Source organism: Phoenix dactylifera, chromosome 2 (assembly GCF_009389715.1).
Source record: "Phoenix dactylifera cultivar Barhee BC4 chromosome 2, palm_55x_up_171113_PBpolish2nd_filt_p, whole genome shotgun sequence".
Classification (NCBI taxonomy): domain Eukaryota; kingdom Viridiplantae; phylum Streptophyta; class Magnoliopsida; order Arecales; family Arecaceae; genus Phoenix; species Phoenix dactylifera.
The window spans coordinates 3,987,305-4,005,918 of NC_052393.1; the positions used below are offsets into that span (position 1 = coordinate 3,987,305).

Consider the following 18,614-nt stretch of genomic DNA (forward strand, 5'->3'; position numbering starts at 1 on the left):
ATTATTTGAATTTTTTGGTCCTATGAAAGTACTCAAGTTCTATCCAGTGCATAGCCGATAGCGGACTAGACACATATTCGCACAAATCTTCACATACTTTCTCCATTTATGCCACTACAGAAAAATCTAGCATTGTCGACGTTTTTTAATGTACATGCCGACGTGAAAAAGTGTCGCGTGTTTGCTTACCAATGCTTCCTAAAGTGTTGGCTATACTACCGTCGAAAATTAATTTTACGATGCTTTTGGTTCATATTGTGTGTTATAACAAATGATGCTTATGGGCGTCACTAATCGCCGATGCTTTTAATAGCGTCGGCGCTGAAGCGTCTTATATTAGTGATGCTTATTTGCGTCTCTAATTAACAACACAAATAAGCGCCGCTAATGTATGTTTTAATGACTCTTTAAATCATCGTAAGCGTAAATTTTTTTAACAAAAAATATTTAAAAAAATTAAAACTATATACAAATATATATACCAAATACATGCATAGAAGTCATATAATAACATATGCAATATCAATAGAAATAGAAAATATTCATATTGTGAAACATGATTATATTTACTTTGTCAAACTTGTTTGAAAGTCAATTTATGACTCAATATGCTCCAGAAAACATAAAAAATATACACATAAAACTTCTAAAAAAATAGTCTAAGAGCTATCAAGGGTCGATGACAACATCATCATCTCTACAAGTACTGAAAGTATCAGGAGCCTATAAGAAAAAAGATAGAAACTTTAGAAGTTAAGAATACGAAAATTATATAGTATTATAAATTATTAAGCTCATACAAAAATAAATGATAATTATGTAAAATATTCAAATAGATGTAGTTATTTACTCGAGGAAGGACAAATCTATGCATCAAAGATACAATTTGGTCAAGTTGAGTCTTCAAAGATTGTATCTCCGTCTTATAGCTTTGCCTCATCTCCTCCATCTGTGTCTCTAGCCTACGAACCTCTGCATTGCTACTATTATGTCTAGTATCTTGGGTATATCTGCTCAATGCAGATAACTGAGTTGGGGTAACTCCAACGCCATAACCTCTCACTCAATCATAATGCTCCGGTCCCATTAATTTGGCAAATACCTGAGTTTTGACGTGATTGGTCTCACTAGATGATGATGACTCTCCGACATGCTCTGCCATAAAAAATGATGACTCCCCAACCTGAGCTAGGGCTTTGGTATTTATTGGCTTCCAACGATGCCTTAAAGCGTCATAATTTTACAACGCTTACAAAAAGCATGGGAAAAGTAGTTTTAACTTGCCGACGCTAAGAAGTGTCGTCGGAAACTAATAACAAGATAATGCTTCTATCCAGCGTTGGTAAACTTTTGCCCACTTTATCTTTTACCAACACTTCTTTCTAGCGTCGGCAATATTCCGTCACCTTTCACATTTATTCATATAGTGTGCCCTAGCATTCTCGCCAGGCCAAAAATTTAAATCCATTCAAATCTAATTACAAATACCACGTTTGGTTAGCCCTAATGGGTATGTGTCCTCTAGTCTACATAGGCTATGGGTCAGATTTGCTCTGATACCATTTATAACAACCTAAAATCTCACCCAAGATATATTACTTAGGTTCTTTGATCCTGTATAAGTATCCAAGATATACCCAGTGCATAGCCGATGTAGGACTCCTCCATATACATCTAAGGGCTCCTAAAAATAGCAGGCCATACACAAAATTTTAGATGTATGAGATGATTGCATCAGGATTCAAAATGCCAAGAAGAAAAAAGCATTAAGCACAAAATTGAGTAAAGACAATAGGTGAAGTAGGATTTATAAAACTGATCTTTTGTTCAATCAAAGAGCCTTTCATGTAGGGCTTGTAGCTATTTGCAAGCCAATTAGAATGACTAACCTTTCTTATCCAGGCTAATTAACCCATACGACATCTTTTTTATTAGTCAATATGAAACTATGACAATCTTTCTTATCCATTCTCGTGACATTCTCCTCATGATTGACTCCTACTTGAAAAAGGAGGGCAATCCTATAGTCCGGGTTCTACTCGGCCGTGATATCCCTTAACGAGGAGACTGCACAACTAATGAAGATTACAATAGACTCAGCTCTGATATCATTTGTCATGGACTCATAACTTAAAATCTTTAATTTGCTAGGAGGAGTGGTCCTAGTTAATAAACTCATGTGGCACATTTTTTTATTAATCAATGACGAATTATGACATAGGACTCTCCCCAGCTTTTATTAAAAAGAAAAAAAAAAGACCTTACATTGGCCTAGAGCCAGATGAGTGCACGAAAGTGTTACAAAGATAACAGAAAGGAAACATCCCCATGCTTCATCACACAGCAAGGGTCCAAGAGGCTATTATGTCCCCCTGTCTTGAAGTAGTTTGCTCACAAATCACGATCAGATGGCAGGGTCTTTTCTGAGCAAATACTATTCTGATTAATAATCTTAGCATCTTTCAGAAAGCAACACCCTCTCGTTTCTTGAAAAAAAAAAAAAAAAGTAGTGGATCAGATTGCACCCACCTTTAAGCTGCTTCCAATCAGATAGTGCCACAGCAGCCTGCGAACAAACTGCCACAAAAATAATGAATCATCTAAAACAACAATTATTAAAAATTTATATAGTTGAGGTGCGTGGCTTAAAGGGAATCTACGCCAATTTCCTTTCCCCTTCAACAGCAATGTTCTTGCTTAATTATACATGGTCCAAAATTTTGTAGTAAATTAAAATTTGTTTGGAATATAGATTGTAAAAATATTTCCTACAGTCAGGGTAGCAGAGGATTTGCACTCGTCTTTTAGAGAAGACAAAGGACCTATCTTTCACAAGAAAGAAAAGTTGATCTTCTCTCGCACGAGTTTATCATTGGATCATCGCTTTGAAATCCATGTATATAGATGGATGAAAAAAATTCAAAATGCTTTGAGATTCGGGTGGAGTATGATCTCACGAAAGAAACATCAATTACAACCCGAATCCGCTGGGAGAAGTTAGGATATTGTAAAAAAGACTCTTTTTTCGGTAACCAAGAAAATGACTCTTTCAAAACAAAGGGAAAAACCGAAAAAGTTACTATTAAAAGAAACAAAGGAAAAAGGTCAAAATATAAAAGGTTTGACCGAATATTTAGTCATCAAGCTGCCGAATCTGCTGCAGATTTCATATGATATAATATAGACAAGAGCGAAAAACAAAAAGCCACCTTTGTGATCCCCTCCCTCTTTTTTTTTTTTTGTGTGTTGGATCCCTCCCTCTTCCTCTTCGTACTCTTCGTTTCTTTTATTTATGTATTCCATACGCATCTTAACTGTCATTTGAATCTTCCCCTTGTCATTATCTTGAGACAAACATAACTGTGGTCACGTAAAAAAATGCTACCAATCCAATTTGTACCATTAAAAAAATTAGAAACCACTAGTAAAAAAGGTGGCGTGTGGTGATAACTGTAGCGAGAAGGATAGGTGTCAATTCTCTGTTTGCTCTCCCTTTCAAAAATCTCCCCCATTGGCTTTGCCGACACTCCGTCTCACGGTCTCTCTCGCCATCTTCCCGTTTCTGTGGCTGCAATTTTTCGGTTCATTTCTTCGGTTAGGAGAGGCAACGTGGGCTCCATTTGGGAGGCCTGCAATTAGTAATGCTATTGACGGAAACCTACATTTTTCGGTTATCTCATTTCTTATCCTCAAACTGTTTCAACTTTCGGATCGTTTCTCTTGATGCCGATGAGAAAGCGATTTTTGGAGGATTTTCTCCTTTTTTTTTAATCTTCTTCTAACAATTTGGGTGGGTGAGAGAAGGTTTGGAAAATAAACAAAGAAAGAAAGAGAGCCCTGCTGAGCGTGGAGTCTCCAGGAGAAAGGTTGAATCTTTGTGTCAAAGCGGGGAGGAGGAGTAATGGGTATCTTCAGCTCTGTGTTGGGCTTCTTTGGATTTGGATTCGGGCTCGTGGGCGGGATTGTTGTTGGGTACTACCTCTTCATCTACTTTGAATCCACCGATGTCCAGGTATAATTTCTGGCATTCTCTCCGGGTGGCTTCAGTAACATTTTTGTTTTCTTGCTCTAATTTATGATTTTGGTGATATACAATCTGCGCTTTTTAGGAGATAATTGTTTGTTTGTTTGTTATCTAATTAATCATCTTAAAAGGCAGAGAAGCTTATGAGCAGATTGGGATTGAGTGACACTGAGTGAGAAAAACGGAAAAAAAAGATTTTTATAATTATAATGAGGGGAATTGCTCTCTTGCTTTTTCTTTAACAGTTTCCACTTTGAGTTAGATCTAAAGTTAGGACACAAAAGTTTATTTGGATGTATGTTTTATGGTGAATGCTTGATGCGGTAGTACACTACCAGACCGCATGGTGTTTGGTTTTTATACTGCTGTCCAAACTAGTTCTGGTCCTTGTTTTCCCCTGGTAAAAGATTCATTGCTATTTTAATTCCATTATTACTTCGATATTTTCATTCCATTAGTTGGCTAAACCAGACATGTTTACCATTTCCAATGATGATTGGGTCAGGATCCTAAAATTTCACCACTTGTCGAACAAGATCAAAAAACTTTGGAGCGCATGTTTCCTGAGATTCCTCTCTGGGTGAAAAACCCAGACTTTGACCGGGTATGGAGATGCTATGGCTATAAACTTGAACTAATATTCAGGGACAACAGATTGTTGGAATCACCAATTACTTATCTGGTTTGTTTTTCCTTGTAGATTGATTGGCTAAACAAGTTTCTAGAGTATATGTGGCCTTATCTGGATAAGGTGTGTATATCATTGAAATGTTTCTGCAAACTTTTAATCATGCGGAGTGTCTACAGGTGGCCTTTTCCATTCACTGCTCATCTATGTGTGTCCTCCTGCAGGCAATCTGCAAAACTGCAAAGGAAATCACAAAGCCAATTATTGCTGAGAATACTGCAAAGTATAAAATTGACTCCCTTGAATTTGAAACCCTCACTTTAGGTTCCTTACCACCAACTTTTCATGGTCAGTATTTTCTCAGTGTCTCCTATCTCAGCTTCTTTGTATAGTTATGTGAAGACAAAATGGCTTTCTGACATTCTCGCAAATACTAAATTTCTAATTTTTTTGCTAGGAATGAAGGCATACACTACAGATGAGAAGGAATTGATTATGGAACCATCATTCAAATGGGCTGGAAATCCTAATGTCACTGTTGTGGTCAAGGCATTTGGACTAAAAGCAACCATACAGGTTTGACTTGTTCTCATGTTTCGTGAGTAAATAAATTCAGTGTTTGAACTTTGAATATTTCATAAAGGACCTGTATACTAAGAACAGATGTCAGTGCCTATAAGTTTCTGAAGTTGCAAGTTACAAGCATACTGATTTATTTCTGTTTAAGATTTTTAGGTGTTAGATTTGCAAGTTTTTGCTGTACCACGTATTACATTGAAGCCACTGGTCCCTAGCTTTCCTTGTTTTGCTAATATCCTCGTGTCTCTCATGGAGAAGGTGCGTGAGAAGGGTAGAATAATTTTAATGATTCTGACATCTTCCTGTGTACTGTTTCAGCATTTCATTCTATTTGTTTATTTATTTTTTATCCATGCTCTTTGTTTTGGCAGCCACATGTTGACTTTGGACTAAAACTTCTGGGAGCAGATGTTATGGCAATTCCTGGTCTTTACAGATTTGTTCAGGTGCTTTCCTTTTTCGTATTTCATCGTCGTTGCATTGCATTGTAATCTGAGGTCAATCTTTGGTTATCTGAGCTCACATTATCACTTTGTGGTGGTTGATCTTGAAATCAACCTCAATATCATGATTGTGGTAGCAATACCTTTCTATTTAGCTACACCGTAAAATGGAATACCAGCTCTTTTACATCTGACTGCCTGCCCTGTTTATATACATAGTTGGAAACCTGGAATTCTATATACAATGTGATAGCAGCTACAAGTCTTTTGTTTTAGGTGAAGATATCTTCATATTGTATGTGAGAAAATGCTGTCACTGAGAACTGCAATTAGGTTTCTCCTCGGCGAATAACTAAAGGATTTTATGTTATCCTATTTTATTGAGAGGCAACTTGTTTCCTATGACGGTCACCTTAGATGACAAATTTCTAGACCCATTTTGTATTTTAGACTTTGATGCTTTACAGAAACGAGTTACCTTCTTTAAAATGCCAGTTTTATTTAGTCTTAGCATGCGCTGTGCAGAAGAATAATATGTCAGTGATGTCATCTTGGGAATCTGTTTATGATTTCTTTGACTAAAGTTCGTAAGAAAAATATTCAAGCAAATAGTTACAACTTATTGACCTTCCGAAATATGTATATATGCTTCTCTTTCTAATGTCTAACGTTCTCACATGGGTTCATCTGCAGGAGACTATCAAGACTCAGGTTGCAAATATGTATCTATGGCCTAAAGCACTACAAGTGCCAATTATGGATCCTTCAAAGTAATTTCATATATGAATTTTTTGACTTTCGAAAGCCATTTTGATATGACAACTGCTACTGAGTATCTCCAGTGTGGATCTTTCAGAGCCTTCAAGAAGCCTGTTGGAATTCTACATGTGACTGTCGTTCGTGCGTATAAGCTGAAAAAGAAAGACCTTCTGGGCAAATCAGACCCATACGTGAAACTAAAGCTTTCAGGTGATAATCTTCCATCAAAGAAAACAACTGTGAAGCGCAATAACCTTAATCCTGAATGGAATGAAGAATTCAAGCTGGTCATTAGAGATCCAGAATCTCAAGTTTTGGACCTTAGTATTTATGACTGGGAACAGGCATTCCTTCTCTTTTTGCCATGATTCATTTTCTTTGATTTTATCCTTCTACAATCTCCTGTAATCATGTAATTTTTTTCTGCAGGTTGGCAAACATGAAAGAATGGGTATGAACACTATACCATTAAGAGACCTTACTGCTGATGAGACAAAATCTTTAACACTTGACTTGCTCAAGAATATGGATCCTAATGACACTCAAAATGATAAGTCACGTGGACAGATGGTTGTAGAAGTAACATATAAACCTTTTAAGGAAGCGGATTCTGCAAATAATATCGGTGAGGATTCGAATGTAATCGAAAAAGCCCCTGAGGGTACTCCGGCAGGTGGTGGCTTGCTTGTGGTTATCGTTCATGAAGCTCAAGATCTCGAGGGAAAGCACCACACAAATCCTTATGTGCGGATCCTTTTCAGAGGAGAGGAGAAGAAAACCAAGGTACCATGAGCTGCATTTATTATTTAAGAATATTTGGCTTAAGTCTGTTAATTATCAAGCTTTGAAATTCATTCAGTGGTTTTGTTATTTATTCATGGGATGAACTTTAATGGATGCAGCATATTAAGAAAAACAGAGACCCAAGATGGGCGGAGGAGTTTCAGTTTATGTGTGAGGAACCACCCACTAATGATAAGATGCATGTGGAGGTTCTTAGTAAGGCACCGAGTATCGGCATACACTCCAAGGTACAGGCACTTATATGATTTTCACATTCGAAGACAAATCACTTTCTTATATTAAAGTCTATCATGGATTTGGTTTGTTTTCTTTAAAACTCTTCAGTGAAATTGCATTCTGCTCATTACTCATTGATATCTATTTGTTTCCCATGGGCAGACTTTTTCTATGAAATCTCTTTGTTATATTAGGGACTCTACCATGGCATTGTTGGCCATTGCTTAAGTTTTATTTAGCTGGGTGATTAACGCAGAGTAGTTTGGAACAAAAGCAACTGATGAGCTATCTATACTTGTGTATCTAGGCTCCTTAATCTCACGAGTTAGTTCTAGGGTGCAGGTGGTATTGGCAGTCTTGACCAACCTGAATTTAACCTGGTAAAGCTATCATCCAACCCAGAAAGCTGGTCCAGGATCCAGGCCTGGGTCTGGACTGGATCTTGAGACCAGGTTGGGTCCATGTCTAGTAGATCTTGACTCAGGCTGGATGAGCAATGTCAAGCATTAACAAGATTGTGAGTGTTCCAGTCTTCAGACAGCAGCTGCTGAATCACTCAGTTTCAAACATGGGGATGGAAGCCAGGACAAATTTGTGAAGTGGCCTTTAAATGGGATGAGGTTGACTAAACATATATCACAAATATGCTATAGATGATGCAATTATATAAAGTTGTTAAGTGTATTAAAAATTCAATGACCATGGAAATATTTATTTCAAGATTCAAAATAAGTCTACCACAGATGAAGCCGGTTTGCCATTTTCTTTTGGTGATCAAGAACTTAATTCTTAGCCACATAAAGATGGTGCGGGAGTGGAATCAGGTGCAAGAGCAGGGCAGTGAGGCTTTTGAAAAATCAAGTATAAAACAACAGGAAGGAAAAATCATGAAGTATATAGATGCACCTAGAAGGTAATATCAGATACTACATAATTAGCAGAATCTACCTATTTGGTTTTTAAATTATAAAGGAAGAGATAAAAATTTGATTTTATGCATCTTATTGATGCGAACTTCGATTTTGATATAATAGTGGTTAGAAACAAAGTAAAATTTGAATTAAGGCAGAGTGGGGGGGGGGGGGGGGGGGGGTAATTAAAAGTTGAAAACTATCGAAATTTAGTGATGAGAAATTATAAGAGTTATCTTGATAGCTAAGAGGGCGGACTCTGGCACAATGGTAAGTTTGCTCCATTTTAACTTGAGTGTCACAGGTTTGAAATATAGAAACAATCTCTGCACATGTGGGGTAAGACTGTATACATCCGACCCTTTCCAAACCTTGCAGCGATGGGAGCCTTGTGCACTAGGATGCTTGATCTTGATTGACTAAAGCCACATTATGCCTTCTCTAATATGATACTTGTATCTAGTGCTTGATTATTTGGACTTCTGTTACCATAGCCTTTTCCATAACTGAATGATGATGAATATCTTGACAGCCAACCCTACTAACTTAGACTAACAATTCTCATTCAACAACACATGTATTCTTTTTTCAGTTGCCTGCATAATCTTAAGATATATGTTATGTATTTCGTAATGTGCAAATTAATTCCTTGGGTGCCCCAAGGTTTAAAGAATGTCAAAGACAGCTGGTGTTGGTCTTTTCCAGAAACAATATACCATATTGTGCTGCATAATGGCATGAACTGACATTGAAACAAGTAGATGTGCTTGTCAATTTTTAATCTAGACTACTAGTTTAAGTAAATAAAATATGGTTGAACATTTAAACCACATGTTTATCTAATCTAGTCAAACATTACATCCAAAATCATCTATGAAATGCATATTGGTGTTGATAAGCATAAATGAAAACATATAATACATCAAGCGAACAAATAAACCTGGAAGCTGACATTGACTTATGTATAGCCTGTACTAGGAACATGAAATTTAATGTTTAAGCCACTGACCTACATAAGGTCGTTATTGTAACAACAGTACACAGTGGTCTCATACTTAGTCAGTTCATGACAGGAGATTTCGTATGCGTCCATGCATGCTGCAAATTAGTTGTAAATGCCACCTGTAATTATTTGAAGACTAAATTGTATTAAAAATATTTGAAATATCCTTTTATGAGGATGTATCACAAAGAATAATAATGATGGTTATATCTGTTAGTGAAGTCACCATGATTGACTTAATTGATTATCTACATATGTATATCATAATGATATAGCTTGTTCATCTAGTAATTTGATGTTTTACAAATAAGACAATTTTCACTCAACATCACTTGTATCCTTGGTTCAAAATGTCAATCATAATCTGTAAAATCCATGGATTTGTGATGTTGCAAATGTACCATCCATTCAAAATGAGCAGATGAAGTATGGACTTTTTATGCGTGTAAATAACAACATTTGTTTCCCGAGTAATCGATTCTTCTTAACCTTGCAGAGAAGCCTTTTCTTGTAACACTATTATAATGAGCTGTTACAACATACATTGCATGACTTACGACTCCTTGCAAACCTCAGGTTGCTGGATTATGCTTGCTTGCTATGGTTAAAATATGATTTAAAATTATGCTACTTGGTACTTGCAAACTTTTACATTCATATGTTTTCTTTTGCATGCAGGAAGTTCTAGGGTATGTCATCATCAGCCTTGCAGATGTTGTAAGCAACAAACGAATCAATGAAAAGTATCATCTAATAGACTCCAAAAATGGCCGTATTCAAATTGAGTTGCAGTGGAGAACTTCTTAGAGCTTCCTAGTTAAGCAAGGCAAGCAAGGAATTACTATTTTCCGAAAAAGGGGCATTTTTATGTTTTTTCCCCAGTTTGTCATGTATTGCATGCTACAATAATTGGAAGGTGAATCCCTGTATATTTTTCAAACTGTTTTCGTTGTTTCCTTGTCGTTTTCTTTTTTCCTTAAAGGCAAGGTGCTGGTGTCGAAGATTTTCGTGATTCTTCTTCTGGTGGGTTCTTTATTTTTGCATAAATGATACTTGCCATCTGAAGGATTATAAATATGGTGCTTTTTTTTTTTTTTGCTAAGACGGGTGGAGCATACCAGACGAGTACGGATGTACCCAATAAAATTAAAAAATAAAATACTTCGAAGTGTCAGGGACAACTTCCCATCACCAGTTCACAAGGTACTACCGAAGTGATTGGTTACATTAGTAGCTATCCAATTTACAACCCCATTAGTTTCATAGAACACGCTTGGCTTGAAAGGTTCTTCCATCTCTCACCATTGCCCAGATATCTTAGAGCAAAGGGTGGACACAACTATTACTCTTTAGGCCCCTCCGGATCCAACTTATGATAGTAGCCGAGTCTTCCTCCAGGACGATAGAACTAGCCCATAAAACACACTGAATGTGACAAAGGTCTGCCCAAACGGTCCATAGCTCCGCACTCGGAACCGATATGTCGAAGAGTTGATTGCCCCTGCAGCCATGACCCTGATAGATGGGTTCTGAATAATAAAATTCGTACCTCCGCTTGTACCTCCGTCCGAGAGAGATCCGTCGAAATTGATCTTGAGGAAACTCCGGAGGGGGGAGGGAGGGGCTCCAGGTGAAAAACACCATACGGGATGCTGCCAAAGCAGAATGAAAACCCAAGTATAAATATGGTGTTTGAACAAGTTGTTAGGCTATAGATAGTTGTTGAGAAATAGAAAATAATTTCTAATAGGAGGATTTTTTACGTATATACCTTTCTAAATATTTAAAATTGCTCGAATATTCTCTCAAATTTGATATTTGCATGCATACCCATATATAACATAGTTTTAGCATGAATATCCTTCTCTCTCTCTTTCTCGCATATGTATCTATTCCATCTAATGCTATAAGTTTAAAATTGAAATAACTGAAGTATTTTTGAGGGGTAAACTTAAAAAAAAAAGAAGGTTATACATAAAAATAGTAATTTGGTGACGGTATTTACGTAAATTTAAATATTGATAAAGATATTCATGCAAAAAATTTCTCTCGAATATATATATATATATATATATATAGCCTAAAAAATTCTGATCTAATTCTTTTCTCCATGGCTAAATTCTCATCGTAAGCATTAAATAGAGAACAACTATGTGAACCAAGTGAGATTCTTGTGGGCGGCCCGATTGAGACTGCAATTCATATATAAGCAGCAGTTGAACAGAAAAAATTTAATAAACTTCCAAAAATATTCATGCGCATCTAATGTGAATTACCGCTATATTAAAAAAAATATTCTAGAAAGACCCATTAATATATTACCAACTTCCAAAAATAAAAAAATAATTTTATATTATTATTAATTTTTTAATTTAAATATTTATACTTTTTAACGATGTTAGCAATATTGTTAAATGAAGACTATTTATATAAAAATAAAATTCGATGAAGGTATACATGTAAATATTAATTTTGAGAGGATATTCACATAAATTTGAATGTTTAGGAGAGTATTCATGCAAAAAATTCTAAAATTATTTTGAGTTTGGATTGGACCTTGACCTAGCTAGCAGTTTAAATTATTAAAAACAAAAAGATAATGGTAGATTATAAGATTCTAAGCAAAGTGGATCAACTTATTGTTTCTCAAAAAAAAAAAAAAAAAAAACTATGATCAATTTATTGGCTTAGAGATGATCTAGGAGGTTATCTGCTGTGGCTTTAAAATGAGCTGGAGACAATAAGAGAAATTTGCTCTCTTAGAAGCCTTGATTATTACCAGCTGGGATCGATGCTGGCATTGCTGGAGGAAATTAGAAAAAATTCAGCACATCCCTTATAATCAAGGCTGTCCTTGGGAATTCATATCAGCTGACTTACATGCAAGTGACTACTTTCCGAAGTTGGATTATTTTCGATCACCAAGCAAAAACCAGACTACTCAAATGGTGGTTTAGAAAACACTATACATATTTACAAAGATGATTTATAGAAGGATTTGTCAAACTGAAAACTGTGGCCATGACAGCTCTACTTCTTGACTACTTCTGGTGGCCATGACCCTATTGGCTTAATCATAGATTTTGTTCATCGGGATCTTGTATTTATTGCTAATGACAACAAGATTACATGACATTGAAAGAAAGACCTTAAAGAGGAGCATAAGAATCTTGATATTGTAAGTCTGGTTGCTGTAACTTGTTTCAAAGTGATATTCTTCTTATGCTATTAGGTGACTCATGATATCGAGTTCAATATTCTTTATAAGTAACTCTTGATAGAACAAAGAGGGGCAAAAAAAGATGATAGCTTCAAGCTCTACCATGAGACAGATTTATACTGCGTTCGAGCAGATGAAGCAATTCAATTTGTATAGAAGACATAAGTTAATTCTATCAATGAAAAGAAATAAGTGATTTACAGACATATCAATTAGACTTAACTTAAAAGGTTGTTGGAAACTTTTTGGATAAGAAAGTCAGCTAAATTGTGTTCAATTTCAAATAATTTTGCGCCTCAGCACAAATAAATTATACTTCAAAAATTTTCTGATGAACTGCTTTCTACTCTGTTTAAAGCATCCTTTTCTATTAATTTTTTTTGCATGAATACCCACCTAAATATTCAAATTTATATAAATATCCTCTAAAAGATATTATATGTTTATCAAACTCTATTTTTGCATAAATACCTTCTATGAAAATCTCACTTAGTTTCTATAGCTATTTAATGCTTGACTTTTATTTTATGTTTGAAGAGAATCTTACCATGGAAAAAAGAATTAAATTAAACCTTTTTACAAACAATATATTTTTTTACAAAAAATTCTTTGCATTGATACTCTTATAAAATTACTATTTGTATGTATATTTATTTTTTTTTGCACGTTTATCCATCCAAAATATTTCAGTTATTTAAATTTTAAACTTAATAAGTATATATGCAATATAGCTATTTAATGCTTGACTTTTATTTTATGTTTGAAGAGAATCTTACCATGGAAAAAAGAATTAAATTAAACCTTTTTACAAACAATATATTTTTTTACAAAAAATTCTTTGCATTGATACTCTTATAAACTTACTATTTGTATGCATATTTATTTTTTTTTGCACGTTTATCCATCCAAAATATTTCAGTTATTTAAATTTTAAACTTAATAAGTATATATGCAAAAAAAATATCAATACAGAAAACTTATTTTATATGGATATATATGCAAATATTAAATTTCATAAAAACTTATTTAAATTTAAATATTTGGAAAGATATACACATAAGAAATCCAAAAATTTAAATCTCCCTTTGACTCGAGCGGGTTAAGGTATGGGAACAAGCTGTGATACATGCATCTTCCATGGGCATCCGGCACGCACTAATGGTATGGCAGTCTCGACTTTTAAAGCAAACACTAGAATTACTTAAATACCCTCACTTCAGCCACAAATATCTGCCTCGGTCCGGTTCTTTCCCTCCGAAGCCACCCTGGGGGGCACCGCCCTCGCCAAGAAGAGATCGATGCCTTCGATTCTGTCCCCGGAATGCGCCGCACCGTTCTCGCCTCGCCGAGAAGCGGCAGCTCCGATCGATCCCTGAGGAGAATAGCGGGTTTCTCCTTCGATGGGGAAGCGGAAGCCCGTGGCGGTGCTCTCCTCCTCGGAGGAGGAGGGCGAGGGGCGAGGCGGCTCGGCGACTGGACGCCATGGATAGAGGCCTCGAGGTGGGAATTCCAAGAAAGATCGCGTCTTGAGCAAGGAATCTCAAGAACTAGAGGTAGTAAGAGATTTCTGGATCTTTAAACCACTCTTCTTTCTATATCTGCTCGTTTCTTTACCCAAAGTTTGGATTTTTTGAACGTAAAAGAGTCTTCTTGGGAGGGTTTAGTAACCAATATCCATTGCCGTTGTCCGTACTCTTTCTTTTAGAAATAAAATCTTGACTTATTTTTTTTTAAAATGCTTTTCTCTTTTTTGTGAATGGTTAGGGGATTCTTTCTTTAGTAAATTTCTTCGCGATATTTTAAGAGGAGGAAGATAGAGATGGAAATCTGTTAGGATTGAGCACAATGTGTGACATATAAACCGAAAAGAATGCTTTCGAGGTGGACGTTATTTTCTCACACTGATGATGGACTGTATGGAGCATTGGAGAATTTTCTTTGGAGAGTTTGAGATCTTGTCTCTGTCTCAGACTCTGAAAAATAGCTGACAATCTGGAGTGGATAATAGGAAGCTGGAAATAGGATATTGGTGTTGTGAGAACGTCAAATGAGGTGAACGACTTCAGCGCTTGATGAATGAATTCATGAACTTAGCATATCCTGTGTTCATTAAAGAAAGACCATTAGGGCATTAAAGTGGTTCACAGATGTAATAGGATTGCCATAGAAATACTGTTGAACGTAGTTGTCTGTTTTGAACGGCAGTCTGTGTAATGTGCCACAGGAGCTTAAAACCTGCAAACTCTTATGCACAAGGTATGAGAGCCTGTTGTAGAATGATGATCTACGAGGTTATGTGCTCAAAAAATTTTAGTTTAAGCATAAAAAGTTCCCTATGAATATCAAGGTTTTTAATGATTGCTTATGTGTTGATTCAATCAAAATGAACAGACTGAGAAAACATTAGCCATTTCTGTTGTAATAGATTCAAGAAAGAAAATCTTTCTAGGTGGCATCATTATTGTGTTTCAATGTATAATTGTGTTTCCTGCTCTCTGTGATGCTCTGTCTCTGAAATTTGCTGATGGCCGTTGTCATCAATTATCTCATCTATCTTAAGTAGGTAAGGACTTTTTTTCTAAAAAATAACAAAAATATTACTAGAACAACAGAGGAGTCTCAGATATGTTCTCTCAAACAAGTATGAAGCATAGCATAAGGCCTTGATAGAGCCATACCATTCAACCCAACAAGCTTGAGGAAGTTCACCACGAAAACAGGGGGAAAAAAATTAGGGAAAAATGTTTATTTAATAATTTGGATTACCTTATAATGCATAAATAATGCTTTTGCAGGATTTTGTGGAAGACCAAACATTTAAAGCACTCTGAGCCAGAACTTTTGCAGGATATTTTGGAAGATTTAAAACTTTAAAGCACTCTAAGCTATGGCTTTTGCAGGATTTTACAGAAGACTTGATGTTAAAGCAATTTGAATCATTAACTCAGATAAACAAATTCATTACCACGTATGAACAAATTAACTATTAAAGAAAACAAATATTTTCTATCTTATCATGAGTTGTTATGTTCTTCATAAACTGTCAAATGAATTCTTCTGGTAAATTCAACAATTAAGAAACTGTGTCTTGTTGGACTTTCCTACAGCATGTGTAATCATATGAGAATGGAGTCAGATTTTAGATTACGGTCATGAAGTGTAGGTTTTAACTTAATACCGATATAGACTTCTAAAATTGAATCAAATATGAATTGTACTAATGTTCCATATTATTAATTTTTTTTTTTAAAAAAATGTACTCTAATCATAGCCTTAAAACTATACACAACTAGAGAGAGAAATGATCTAAAATCTAGAAGACAAAAAATTAGTTGCTACAGCATCAAGATTCTCATTATTTATGGTTATGTAATACAATTTTAAGTCCTAGGGAGGTGCTGGCTGATGGATCTTTTGTTAGGAAGAGAAAAGAGATAACTAGGGTTCAATTTGAGCACTTATACTTTAAGCCCCCAATGATGGAAAAATAATTTTGATATAATGGTCCATAAGTCTACTTTAATGAATTGCATCTGATGATCATTCCACCTTAAACTCGTATGGTACCAAATGATGAACCTGTACCCAAATTTCCTATCTTGGTTGATGTGAGAGTGTTTCAAGATCCCATGCTCTCCCTCTAGATTTGTATTTAATCAACATCCACAAGTGTCCCCGACATAAAAAGACAAATAAGTGAGAAAAAATATAATAACTTTCCAAGCAAGAGAAACAAAATTCTCTAATATTAGCTGATCTCTGCATCACTTTGCACTATATGTAATTAAATCACATAAACTGATACTGAAGGTTTGTGATTTAGTGGCAGCTAAATTATTTGATTGGCACTAAAGTGGTAATAATAAAGTAGAAATATGTTGGTCATTCTTAATTGCCAACTAATCATGAGAAAGTAATTGTATCCTTTCGGAGGTTGATATTCTACAGGCCATTTTTGTGCATCATTTGTAATTAAATATTTCATATTTTCTTAATTCTTGGATTATATTTTTGTATACATTGGTTTCATTTTCTACTCTATTTGCTTGCATTAATCTGAAGCTTTTGTATCTGTTGCTTTGTTAAAGGCTAAATTTGATTTGCTTTTGGAAGATTTTTTGCGAACGCCTCCATGAATATAGGATAGCACGAGGTATGTTTTCATTTAAACTTTTAAATTTCTGAATCTGGAACTGAGTGCACTTTTCTCTTCTATGCATTGAGATCTGGTTTATTTTTCGTGCCTAGAGTGATAACTAATGGTTGGTAATTCTTTAGGAAGAATTCTACATATCTGCTGCTGCTTAACATAGAGAAATATTCGTTTTGCATCTTAAGAAAATTAGAATAAACTCATCATATTACATTCAACCATAAACATAACCATCATGCCAGGCCCCAAAAATTTGGAGCTGGTTTTTTGCATCACTGTTCACCAGTTGTTGGTGTTAGGAGCAATCTTTATAAAACATGCTTAGCTGTGTTTTGAAATTTCTTGTTATTTGCTGAGAAGGAGAATTTGAATCAGGTTTTACATGCATAGATGGGGTAGAACTTTGGGTCGACAAACATACATCCCGCTCCTTGCCAAAGCTTGCAATGATTTTGTATGTAAAGAGCATGCTTGTTTCTTTTAACCAATTACTTGACAGTAAGCATGCACATTTTTTTTGCTTTTGCTCTTCATCTGTTTTACCTTTATGTAGTCACTTAGGACCACAAACAGAATTTTCCATCCCCTAATTTATTATTTTTTTATCTTGTTTTCAAATGTAACTTCAATAAGAGAAACTACAAGTGAATGGTGATGGCTTACCGGTGGACTTAAAAGGTGGGATGTTAAGGAAATTGGGGACTCCACGATTGGGAATCTCAATCTTGGTTTCAGTGGATCAAATAAGTTCTAGTTTTGGCAGATTTGGCAGTTTTATTTCTGAGAAGATTTGGTGGTTTCAAACTTTTGGTGACTTCAATTCTAGTTTCTGTTAAAAAGCCCAAAATGGTCAATTAGGAGTATAATTTTTTTTGAAGATAAACGAATTAAAATATATGCAGAAAACTTATTAGGAGTCATTCTGAAGTATCTTATTTTGCTTGGACCCTTTTGGATATATCTCCTTTCAGGCTTATGCTTGTATTCACTAAGTCAAGCAATTTTTTTTTAAAATAAATTGTTATAACAGATTGTTTTTTAAGGGTATATATCATTTTTATGGTTTGAGAGTAATTCAAGCAATTTAGTAATTTTGAGCATGTTTCACATGACTTATGGACAGCTAATTTTACTGTTCAACTAATCTTAGCTTGTTTCAATTGAATGCTCATTATTTTTTTATTTTCGGTTTCAACATTATATGCTACCAAGCCACTGGCTTAGTACAATTTTCTGTTGTATTGTAAACAACACTAATTCACATGAATGCTCCCACCTCCTAGCTTAGAATAACGAGTCCCAAACATATGGTTTAAGGCTGCTTGCTTTTGTGGATCTTGGCCAATTTTTTGAATTTTTTTTTTCACCCCCTGAAACATCAAGAAAAAAGCGACCTGCATCGGCAGGCTAATGAGATCGTGATGGTAACACGAATGCTATTTTGTTAAACTGTCTGCTGCTTATTTCTTAGTAGTATGACATTGCATCTTTATTTTTTTTATTGAACTAAAAATTATATATGTTATTTTCTTAAAAAAATTGCATTTCAGGTTGAAGAAGTGAAAAAAAATGGTTGGAAGAAGGGTGAAGACAGCAAAGGTGTCATTACCTTTTGTCTTAGCAAAAGTGGACTTAATTAGGGCAATTTCGCAACTCCTTTTTTAGCTTGGAATTGTACAATTGTGCTAGTTGGTTGCGATCAGCAACACAATCTGTGGTGTTCCCTCCTGCCCGAGCTCTTGGTGGAGTTCCAAGAGCAGCAACCCTTTCTGATCCTAGCTTCACCGAGCCCTGATTAACAAAAGGAAGAGATCAGATAGAAGTGAAACTATTCTTAGCAAATATGATATCAGTGAGAAGAGCGACAATCTTAG

At 35.3% G+C, this 18,614-nt stretch overlaps 1 protein-coding gene across 3 annotated transcripts; it reads left to right on the forward strand.

The window, feature by feature from the left end:
• Positions 1-3,615: 3,615 nt before the first annotated feature.
• LOC103706175 (synaptotagmin-2-like) lies at positions 3,616-10,426 on the forward strand. Of its 3 annotated transcripts, XR_003385505.2 has the most exons (13): positions 3,616-4,012; positions 4,530-4,628; positions 4,725-4,775; positions 4,877-5,000; positions 5,110-5,228; positions 5,388-5,489; positions 5,603-5,677; positions 6,368-6,444; positions 6,531-6,777; positions 6,863-7,216; positions 7,336-7,464; positions 9,864-9,943; positions 10,046-10,096. XR_003385505.2 is itself a non-coding variant. In XM_008790213.4 (12 exons), the coding sequence occupies exons 1-12, from the start codon at positions 3,902-3,904 to the stop codon at positions 10,172-10,174; spliced, it is 1,617 nt and encodes a 538-aa protein (XP_008788435.2). In that variant the 5' UTR covers positions 3,652-3,901; the 3' UTR covers positions 10,175-10,426. The 3 variants fall into 3 exon arrangements, 2 of the variants coding, with proteins under 2 accessions (XP_017698036.2, XP_008788435.2); XM_008790213.4 differs by lacking the exon at positions 9,864-9,943 and having other exon boundaries at positions 3,652-4,012; positions 10,046-10,426; XM_017842547.3 differs by lacking the exons at positions 5,388-5,489; positions 9,864-9,943 and having other exon boundaries at positions 3,650-4,012; positions 10,046-10,426.
• Positions 10,427-18,614: the final 8,188 nt, after the last annotated feature.